The sequence below is a fragment of the Lonchura striata genome, chromosome 4 (assembly GCF_046129695.1).
Source record: "Lonchura striata isolate bLonStr1 chromosome 4, bLonStr1.mat, whole genome shotgun sequence".
Classification (NCBI taxonomy): Eukaryota; Metazoa; Chordata; class Aves; order Passeriformes; family Estrildidae; genus Lonchura; species Lonchura striata.
In genome coordinates this window covers 11,853,113-11,864,750 of record NC_134606.1, presented here as the reverse complement: position 1 = coordinate 11,864,750, position 11,638 = coordinate 11,853,113, and the positions used below count along the sequence as shown (strand labels likewise).

Here is an 11,638-nt window from a genome sequence, read left to right as displayed (position 1 = left end):
AAAGGTCTTTTGGTAGTGAACAGTGCTCAGAAAGCTCTGGTATTTCATTTTATTTGAGTTCCTTAGTGCAAAGAGGAAAACTTACTGCTTCCCTTGCTCAGGTCACATGATTTTGTAGGCATTTTCATAGCTTCAAAGTGCTAAACCACTGAGAAGTACCAAGGGCCAATAGCCCTCTCAGCAGTCTAGACTCCAGTTTGGTTTGCAATTGAGCTCTTCCTGGAGGGGCTTGGGGAGCTTGATTGCCCCCTGCGCTCAGACAGCCTGGGTTAACTTGTCCCCCTCTATCTACCATGTCTCAAGAAGGTGTGTGCACACTTCAGGCTTTTCTAAGCACCAGTAGGTGGAGTCTGAAGGTAATTGGCTTTTGGGCTCAAGAGCATTTATTTAAATTTCTTACTGTGCTTAAATGTCTCTAAAAGATGTGTATGAGCTTTTTTCTTTTTAAGAGTGATATTATTTATTTTCATGAGCATTAAGACAGTCTAGGAGAAACTTTTTTCATGGACACCCCACACATACATGCATGGGGGAAAAGCAGGCACTATGGTCTGGACTGATTAGTATAGACCAGTATTTGTAAATTATTTTTTAAAATTAAACGGTCTGTGTTTCTATGCTTGACTTTGGACAGAAATTAAAGTCATTGTTTAACTCAGTCATCTAATGTAAAGTTTGAGATGTGTTCTTAGGTACCTCCACTATTTTTGCAACAATAATGGATGTGAAAATACTAATATAAACCACAGTGTAATAGTAACACATTCTGCTTTGCAACACTTAAACTTGAGTTATATATGTGCTGTGGAAACACACATCTCTGAATACCTCCTATTTATGAACAAGACTGTAGGAGAATCTGGTTCACTTTCCTCCCTCTTACCTTCTGTATTAGAGCACTTCTTTTAGCATTACAGTGTGTTTTGCAGCAGGAATTTCTGCAGAATTTTTTTCAAACATGAACGATATTTATATATTTAGCCATAAGATTAAAAAAACCTAAAATTAAACCAACAACAAAATGAAACCAACAAAACAATTTTTTAAAAAAAGTCCAAACCAAACAACCTCTACAAAAAAACACCAGCACATGCCACCCAAACAACTACATAAAACCCCACAAACACAGCCCTTGCCCCCCCACATTACAGTCCTTTTTTCTTCTGAGTAAATGCTCCTACTGTTTAGCTGTGGAGTCGTGGGTAAGTACACAGTCTGCACCAGTTAATGGCCTGTGAATATACCAACACTGCATCTCCTGTCAACAAATTTTATGTGGGCTCCAATCCAGCAGGTGTGCTCAAAGAATGCTCATACTGTTGGGTCCTTAAGATAAATAAAAGGATCTCTGAGGTTTTAAGGTGTGAACATGCCTGAGACTGGTTTTGGGCATGAGGAAATCTGTGTGTATCTCATGAATGAATTGGCCTTGAGACTTTGGGGTTCTGTGCTGGACTGGAGTAATGCAGTCGAAGTGCAGAACCTCTTTAGAAAGGGCTGTCAAGGGAGGAAGGGAAGAGGGGTGATTTATAAACATTGGTTCTGAGGTCAGCAGTGTAGAAGGTAAGCTGTCATAAATCCAGGTAGTGGTAAGAGGGAGACAAAATGTGGAGATATCTACTGTGTGCCTTAAAATCAGGGAAATCAAATGAAAAAAGGCCATGTAGTGTCATCCACATACAAAGCAAAGGACTGACTGTAAATAGTGAGTAATTTGGGGGCTACCTAAGACAGGATTGAGCCAGATAGTCCTTGGCAAGTGCTGATTGTGACAGGTAATGAAAACATTTACAAATACTCTTAAGCTCTAACCTTCTAATTATGAGAACATTATTTTGCAAAGATACTGAGGGGCTTTTATGAAAAAGGACTATAAAAAGATAGAGTTCTCAATAACAGTTTAAAAACCTCAAGGTTTAAACAAAGCAAACAAAAAATATTTGGTATACCTGAAAGTTCTAGAAGTAAATCAGAAACAGAAAGATGACGGAAAGATATTTGATAAACACAACTAACAAGCTTGGAAAGCTATGAAAATGTAATATCCAAATTAGTGATTAGTGCATCTGTTGTCATTCTTAATGAAAATACAGGTGTTACACTGTTTCAGTTAGTCACTGCAGTATTAACCTGTGTATCATGAAGAGCAGCAACTAATTTGAGAAAAGCTTGCTAGAATACTTGTTTGAGAACACATGGAAGATAGAAAATATACAAAAAGCAAATCTTGTTTTTAAAGAGGAAAATGGAACTCAGGGAAAATGGAACTAATGACCCTCTTAAATTGTAAATTGCAAAACTGCATTTTAAACTGTAAATGGCTCAAATATGTGAGTAACAGGAAATGTCCAAGTATTAGTTTAGGAGAAAGATTGCACTCTCAAAATAAGTCAGTGACTTACTGAAGGACAACAGAGATTATTATTTTTTCTAGTATGTGCCATGTTTATGATAATCCCTGATAATAAAAAACTGGGAATGTCTGCAGTTACACTGGAAGACAGGATTAGAATCAAAAAGTTGTTAAATCTGAACAGCATCTGAAACATAAAATGCAATCCTGCAGGGACAACTAAAATTTCTACAGAAAATAGTAACCCTGTTTGTACAAATATTATGGGAGGAGTGACAGATGAGGAAGAGACGTGAAACAAAAGCATCTTCAAATACATCATAGTTGAGTGTAAATCAGGAATACACTGCAAAAGGCAGCAACATGGAGGTCCATGGACAGGAATACCCTCCTGAAAAAAGTTGCTCTGCTGGAGTACCAGGCTCCTTGTATCAGTAAAGATGTCTTGAGGAGAAAACACAAAGGTCACTACTTAAGAAAACATAGTGAAAGAACTGGGGGTGTTTTTTTCTGAAATAAGAGTGACTCTGAGCAGAGGCAGCAGTTTTGCAGAAGTCATGTTCATAGTTAGAGGAGGTAAGGAAAACACTGTGTTCTCTGTAGGCTCTGGTAAGCACAAAAGAATTTGATGTGATGACCTTAAATCACACTAAGGAAAATTGAAGAATAAGAATTGTAACCAGACAAGGAGCATACTGTAAGGCTCAATTATTTTTTAGGGAAGCCATGGTAATTCTGCTTTGATGAGACTGAACATAGGAATAGTGCATTGTTGTTGATTCCAGCTTTGTGCAAGAATAGAGGTTACATATATTTTCAGTGAAATTCAACAATGAGGTTACTGCCAAATAGGTTTTAAGACTATAAAGTCTGGACTCGGCTCCCTTTGTTCATTTGTGACTGGCTTCTTGAGCCAAGTGTATCTTCACTGGGTGGCTGATGAAGTAAAATTAGGATCTGATCTTTTGGAATGGGAGTCAACGGGTTCATTGCTGCTTTGGTTTCTGAATTATTCATGTGGTGTATTCTTCCTGATAGTAAGGGCTTGCAGGTTCAAAGAAATACTTGCTTACAGATTACTATGATTTTTTCAGTCAGTTGTAACAGTTCTGATAATATTCATTCAGACCATACTGAGGCTTTAGTGCTTATTCTGTTCACATTCTTCAAGCCTCTTGTTGCCCTTGTCAGCCGTAATCCTTGTTAGCAAGCATTCTGAAGCAGTACAGCTAGTCAGTGATGGTGTTCCCAAATTAGTGTCTAATAGTCTGGAAGATGCCTCAGTTACCCTATGCCTAGCTTTAAAACCAGAAAGGAAACCCATCAATCTTCTCTCCCAACCTGCAGCAAAACTGGGAGTGAAACAGTATTGTAGCTGCTTTTGCCTTGCTGTCTATGAGTTTAACTTACGGATAAAATAAAATAAATATGAATAGTTTCAGAGAGGAGAGACTTCCAGTCATGATATTTAATATGAGAACCATTCTAAATAATTTCCATTTGGATGGTTAGTTGGAAAACTTAATAAAACTTTTCCTAAAAAACTGGAAGTGTATAGGAGTCTGTGTGAGAGAGGAGGAGAAGAAGATGTAAATTGAAAATCCTGTTTCAAAAGAGAAAGATTGCCAACAAAGGAAGGTAGACTCATGGTGCTATTTGGGAGTTGGTATTTTGTATTTACTGATAGGGAGTGTCTCTTTGATTCACAAAAAAATTCACAGTGTGAAACTGTGCATTTCTAGGGAACACTTAAGCAACTGTAGGAAAAAAACTTTTCTTCTGCAAATGTATAAAATGGACATTAAAAGTGTCCTCTATCCCCTTCCAAACAAAAATCCATCTTTCCAGGGTTGGGGCTGTGGTGGAAGCACAGGGGGGTGATGAAGCAGCCAGTGCCAGTTCAGTCAGGGAGCCACCCCAGGGCAGGTGCTGAGCTCTGCTGGTGCCTCAGCCCGGGAAGCAAGGCTGCTGCAGCTTCTTGTGCCCTGCCAGACTCACGCTGGCTTTGCCAGTACCTGCTGGGGTTCATCCAGCTTATCCCATGTGCACGTGTGCCAGCAGCAGGGGAGAGACTTTGAAGTTAATAACATATTGTGCCTGTGGAGTTTAGATGCCTCTATCTATAATCAGCACAAAGTGAAGCTTCCATGATTGAATGTATTTGTAAATGCATGTATTTCTGACTATGTCCTGCTTATACCCTTGAGCTGCTTCTTTTTTTTCTTTTTTTTTTTTTTTTTTTTTTAATGTTAAAAAAAGACACCAACTGATGGTTTCCATTCTAAGAACTCCCTTTTCTTGAATTAAGGATTTTGGAGGGTGGTTCCAAAAAGACTGTTCCTGGGTCTTATGACAGGAAACCAGCATGGATAAGTTCAAATAAGTTGAATCTAGGACATGTTCCTAAATACAGCACTCTTGAGTCACTCCTTTGGTTTGAGGGGGGCTTCTCTTTATTAAGGAATGAGTTTTTGTCAGTTTAGGTTCTATGGGTGTGTAGTTCTCCAGGAGGTTAAGGAGGAGCAAAAGGATGCTTATTCATCTGACATGTTTAAAGATTCTCAAGTTCACTGAGAAAGCTGGCGAGAAAGTCAGTGTTGAAGCTCATTTTTTAATGTTTGTTGTAGGCAGTTGCACTGTTGGTTTTTTTTAAATCATTCTAATATCTATAGAAGATATTACAGGGTGGCATAATCTTTTGAAAGCTAATGGGGTTACCTCAGGTGCAGCAATGAAACTGGGGATATGCATGTTGTGACAAGCTCTTGCTATTTTAGCCATGTCACTCAATGCCATAAGGAAAGGCCTCTGTAAAATTAAACTAGCATTCAAATACAGGGAAAGGGAGAGAATTTTGGCAGTCTTAGTGAATGGATTACTTCTAGCATGAAGACAAATCATTGATCATCCTCATAACCTCTTTATCCTCATGTTAACACATAATTCTCTAATTGTGTGGTTTTCCATTGAGTAATGGTACTGCTAATTCATCCTCCCAAACTTTAAACATGAAGTTTTGCCACTCTTTGCTTGCTGTCTTCTCTGTTTTGTGTTATACTGAACTGTTTGTCATGTTGGCTAACATTTCACTGTACTTCCATCTCTTGGATAGCTCTCTCTAGATTATAAAGTGTAGGGCTGGAATTAGATTTTTTTTTTTTTTTTGTCTGGATTTGTATAACCCTGTATGGGCAAAGTCTGAGACCCAGCATGGAGTTCATATTGGCTATGAGTTCAGAGAATGGATGTTCTGCTGCAGTTTGACAGTCATTTCCCATTAATGTTACAAATTGAGCAGTGTGACCTGTAAGACTTAGGAAAATTCATTGTCATACCAGAATTTCCTCCTCTACATGTAAGTATATTATTTATGGCAAAATGAAGTGTGATTATTGTCTAAACACTTTCCTATATTGAATACTAATCTGCAGAGAATGAGTGGCAGCCAGGAAAAGCAATGCTGGTGGGAAAAGGCGCTCTATTCTCCCCTTTTTCCTGCATCACAGTGTGAAGGTAAGCACCTCTGCCTGTTAGAACTAACTTGCTGTTGCACCCATGTTAGAATGAAATGCTCCTTGATATGGATTGGAATTGCTGCAGATGAATTGGATTTACTGTCTGTATTTAAAAAAACCCACACGAGTAAGCTTCCACAAAAAATTCTCTAATCTGAGAGAGATCTGGGAAGCTTCAGAGGCACTTGTAGTAGACCTCTAGCATGATTCTAAATTGGTTTTAAAAGAAAGTGGTTTTAAAATAATCTTTACACAAATTTACTTAATTAAATTCCAAAGCCTTCAGTTAAATAAACAGAAAATCTCTGATTGTGAAAACACTTTATTACATTTTTTAATGTTTAATCCTGAAAAATACTTATTAGGTAGGTAAATCTATAAGAGTGTGAAAACATTATGATTACCTCTTATGGGTGTGCATAAATAATGTGACAGTTATTCAGTGAATGTGTGGAATCTCTCTGAGGCCGGGAAGGAGAGGGATTTGCCACTTGCCCACTCCTTTCATACTGACAGTCTGGGAATTCTTCTGTCCTGCACAGAGAGCAAGTCCAGTCTTAGTAGGCAGGCTGCTGGTGACCAGAAGCAGGTATGCTTCCAGCACTCCCAGGAATCTGCAGCCTCTGACAACTGACTCAAGCCCAGGTTTTCAGTGGACCAGCAAGAATCCAGGCAGCTTTTTTTTGCCTGCATACCAGTTCACCTTTTCTGTCTAGATAGCAAGAAGCTAAACAAGACCATTCTGTATCTTGCAGGGTCTCTGGTGCTTTCTGTTGGCACAGGCTCAGGATGAGAAAGTTTTGATTCGAGACCTGGTTCCTTAATAATCTGAAAGTAGATTAGCCAGTTACTATTTTTGAAGCGCACCTTTAAGTGCAACGAGCTGAACAGTGTTCTTGGTTCCCAAACAGCCTTACGTTGGTGTTTAGGAGGTTTGGGTTTCAAGAACATCGTAACTTTCACTTCGCTGCCAGCAGCGGCCGTGGCGGCGCGGAGGGGCGCTCGGAGCTGCCCGGGCCGGGGCCGTGCTGGCCCCTGGCGGCCAGCGCGCGTCACTGCGGCCGGGCCCGGAGCGGCTGCGGCGGAGCCAGGGACAGCGTCTGACATCTGCTGTCTGTCGGGGACAGCAGAGCCAGCGTCTGCTCTGTGCGGCTCCGTGTTTAAACCAGACCGGGAGCTCATCCTCACAGCTGACGTTACTCTTCCACAAACCTTTTTCTGTATCCGGTTGTCAGTGTGGGTACTTCTTATATGTGGGTGTTGATGCATGTGATCCATATGTATCTATCTACATGACAGATGTTGATATTATATATATAAACGTTTACTCTGGTAAGTAGAAATCATAGCCATTCATATCAGCTGGTGTTCTTGAGTTTCAGTGAGGAGCAGGCTACTGTTTCAGTATATACTGTGTGGGTATAGAAATAGGAGTGATGTGGAACACAATGCAATATCAGAGTTAAAAAATGTACTGAACCATTTATCATAAACAAAGTAATTCTTGCTCTTTGGTATTTTAGGTGTTTTCATTAACTAAGTAGCTTCTTCTTTTACTATTAGTTATCCAGGTAGGATTTGATGAAGCTTCCGTGAGGTGTTATGCTGATTTCTTTATGGGTGTCAGACCATAAAAACCCCCACAGGCAATGAGTTTACATGGCATAAAGTGTGAATTCCAAGAATACATCTCTGGATGCTTTAATTTATGGTATATGTAAATAACAGTGTTCCTCAATTCTGTTTTTTCTCCCTCTGCATCTGAAACACCCCCACAAAAACAATATAAGAGTGCTATACAAATGCCAAGGGAGAGAATGGTGTAGGAGAACTTGCAGATGTAAAGGAAGTATCCAATGATGATGAACACCTTTTAGATTTTAATATGGTAAGTTTGTCAATGGTTTTGGGGAGGAACATTTTTACTTATTTTATAAGGGTGGGCTACTGCATCTTTCCTTTCATCACAGTTCTCAGTCTACCCTCAAATGAAATTACTGCAAAAAACTTCAAAAGCTTCTCTTCTCTTACTTTGTTTTTTAACTTCCTCTGCATCTTGAGCATCCTTCTGAAAGTTCCTCTGGGTGTTGTACTTTGTGGAGTACAACCCTTTGTACAAACAGCTGTACTTCTGATAGATAAGCAAAGCCACTTTCCTTTGGGAACGCTTGTCATTTGCTTGTCATGAGTGTTAAACATAAGTCTTCTTTTCCTTCAACTTCTAATTTCAGTAAGTGTAGAGTGAGCTGAAGTGCACTATGAGGGCAGAAAGGACAAGCGAATAAAGTCATAAGGATGATATATTCTGAATACTGTCCTCATTACAAGCAAAAAAAAAAACCTGTTTTTTTTTTTTTCTCTAGGGAAAAAATTTCATGTACACATGTATTTCCTGATATACCTTTTAACTTCAGAGTGATGATAGCACTTAGTTTAACATTGTGACATGCTTGCTGTGGCTTTACTCATTCAGATGAAAATATATTTAAAATACATTTGCTTGAAGTTTAGTCAGAGCTGTGCTGTGCTTTCTTACTATTTAATACTGTCAAGTTTTGGAGATAACTTTTACAGTAATTTTTCCAACATTTACCGTGATAAAGATACATCCTGAGTTCACCTTTGATTCTCTTGCTGTTTTGTGCAAATCTTAAAATTAAGGAATTGGAAAAAAATAATTAAAGCACCACCTTTTTTCCCTGCTATTCTGCAGTCCTTTCTACATAGTGGACTAAGTCAGGAAAGAGGAGGACTTGCCCTGTAATCATGGCATCTCTCTTGGACAACTACAAAACCATATAACCCTCCCAGCCCAGAGAAAAGCAAGCATGTTCTTTATTGTTCCCCATCAACACTGTCAGTTTAAATCCTTAGGTTTCTTCTGTTTATGAAGCAAGATGTGCAGATGATATAAATGCTGAGGCAAAACCAAATGGCTTCAGGAAGAAGATCTACTCCAGTGATAGCTCCAGCTCTGAAGACACAGCTTCAGAAGGTGGAAGCGAATGGGCTGATCCATGTGAGGAGGAGCTTTTTTCTCGAACTCAACTGTAAAAACTGCAGAGTAGAGCAGATGATTGAAAAGTAACATGAGATGGAAAACTATCTTTCGTGAGGGTCTGTAGCTCTAAAACAACAACTTGAGTTTCCTCTTCAGTTAATGGATTCAGATGTGTATTTATCTTTCTCTTCTTGCTTATTTTATAGATGAGGACACAGCTGTCCTGTTGAAGATTTTTTTCCCCAAAAAATACTGTTAAATTCTTGGCTATTTGAACTAGACTAGATTGTGTTGTCAAATCAAGAATGGATGTGCATGTGCTTGTCTTAGTAGTACCACTGCTTTTTTGCATCTTAATTGCAGTTATTTTCTTTCTTAACTGTAGCCCTACCACTATTACGATCTTCTTAGCATCGCAGTGTCTACAACTACTTCTGCTATTCAGAGACTTCAGCTTTCTGCACATTAGGCTTTGTTCTTTAAGAACTGGGAGATAAATACTTAACACTGTAATCTATCAGTGCCTTTCTGAATGCAGGAGAAAAGCATGAATGACTTGTCCAGTCTTCATTCAGTAAATCTCATAACTTTGAAGTAGGAACAACAGGGTTGTGCTTTAGAGACTTACAGAAACTGTGTTTTCTATCCTATGATTCCCCCCTCCCACAAACCAACACTGAGGATACCATGGTTTGTATTTTTGCTAACTGGAGAAGCCAAGGAATTTTTGTAGGTATGGAGGCAATGTGGAGATTTTTCGTTTTTTTTCTTTTTTTTTGTCCTTTTTAACAATTTGTCAATGTGGGGCAGAAGTTCAAAAAGTAACACCAAAAATAATAAACCACTGGGGTGATGTGTGGATTGTTGTGAATTTTGTTAATGAGTAATGAGAATGTTGTCTTGTTGCAGATGAAGGCATTCATGTAACCTGCAAAAGCATCCTGTAACTGAACTTGAGCCTGAATGACTGAAACTCTAAAATGCTCAGTGTTCAATGTTCTAAATGCAAAGGGTCAGTGCTTCACTTGAAAGAAATCCTGTGGCTGCTGCAGTTAGCTGCTGTTGTGGCTGTAATTTAGTAAATCTTGTAGCTCATTTTGTGTTTCTGAGAGAATGTGTGGGGCAAGTTATGTGTGTGGTGGGTGGGGGTAGGGAAGGTGATGACTTACAACATACAAGTGTGATTGCAGTAGTGATTGTTGCTTTATGTGACTTGCTTTTAAATTTTCTTTTGTTAACTTAGAAAGTCAATACATTGTCAAGTTGCAATACATTGCATCTGTACAAGACTATCAACTCCTTCTGCTTTTAACACATTATGCAAAATGTATAAGCCAGGAGGAGCAATATTTGCAAAACTAAACATTCTGACTTTTTAACAACTCCTAGTTTAAAAAATGACAACAACTAACTAGTCTACATGATCGCAGCATGTCTATAACACCAGAAAGTGCAGAAAGTCCAATACTGACTTGAAAAGCTTCACCATTATTTTTGACAGGCAATAAACCTCACAAGAAACATAGCTGTTTGAAATGTGAGCTGAACTGCCTTTGAAATATGTTCTGCGCTAGAAATGCTTTCTGAGTAACTGGGTTTTGTTGCCTTTATTCAACTGACAGTGTAAGAATTGAAATATATGGTTGGGAAACCATGCCAGTCTTCGTGCAACACTTTTGGTGAGATCCTTACTAAAACTGGCTTGGTTGCCCTTATCCAAGGACTTTTCTTTTGGTCCTCCTCTTAGACAATGTTTTAGGGTTTGTATTCATACAGCAAATCTTTTGACACTTTACAGTTTCTTTTCTTAATTTATTTGCAGACTTTGAATAGATTTGATATATTTTACTTTCTTCTGGAGCTTCCTTGAGAGGTTGTTTAGCACCTGCACTGAAACTAGTTAACTGTAACATGAAATGAAAAAAGAATTTAACACACAAATTCTTCAAATCACTACAGTGAAGAATGGAATAGAATTCATTTGAGAACAGGAAGTGACCAAGTGGACATATTTCAAACACAAACTTCAGCTCAGTTAATTCTGGCTAGAGCTTCTTTGTTGGTAAGAAAGGGCTCAAAATTAACAAAGGTGTTGCTCATAGTTACACTGTGGCATGTAATGATTCCAGCACCTTTGGGGAAAATAAAATCATATATTGAGCTTGGGCAATAACAAATTGTCTTTACTTGTTTTCATAGTTTAATGGCTAAAGCTCTGAGGCTTTCACTGAGAGTTGAAGTGTGGTTTTTAGTTTTTCTATATGGATAGAAACACACACCAACAACAATAACAACAAGAGCATTAAAGGTTGGCATACGCTGAACCGCACTGTGGGATGAAGCGCATTGCATATCCATAGCATTGAAGTATCAGTTTTCCATTCCTGGGCTGAAATTTGTTTCTACTTTTTGCTTCAAGTGGTTGTATTGTTCTGATTTCACGTACACCAGAGTAACTGATTTTGTTTTCTTGTGGAGTTACTTAACACCGAATAAAAATATAAAAGGACAATTGGATGGTGTGTGTGTGTCTCTTTCATTTTCTTCGGCTAATGTGTATAACTTAGATACAACATGCAGTTAAGCCTTAAATATTCTGGAGAAATAGGATGACATACTGATTTGGGAGTCCTTTTTATTGCTCTAATTTTTTAAACTATTTTTAAAATAAAATACATTGCATATGTTCTTAAAAAAAAAAAGAAGACAAAATGAGCTTTGTCCATACTTTATTTCTGTAGAAATTATAATGACAAATTCATGTTTAGA

The 11,638-nt window shown here is 38.4% G+C and overlaps 1 protein-coding gene across 3 annotated transcripts in view; it reads left to right on the top strand.

Moving 5' to 3' along the window:
* The window catches only part of KIAA0232 (KIAA0232 ortholog), a 61,238-nt gene extending 49,857 nt beyond the window's left edge, over positions 1–11,381 (top strand). For 2 of the 3 annotated variants that reach the window (XM_021550724.3, XM_021550726.3), the window contains 2 exons: positions 5,785–5,866; positions 7,659–8,858. In XM_021550724.3, coding sequence (XP_021406399.2) covers positions 5,785–5,866; positions 7,659–8,056 — 480 coding nt within the window. In that variant the 3' untranslated portion in view covers positions 8,057–8,858. Of the gene's footprint in view, positions 1–5,784; positions 5,867–7,658 lie in introns of all 3 variants that reach the window. The other variant, XM_021550725.2, reaches the window with a different exon arrangement.
* Positions 11,382–11,638: the final 257 nt, after the last annotated feature.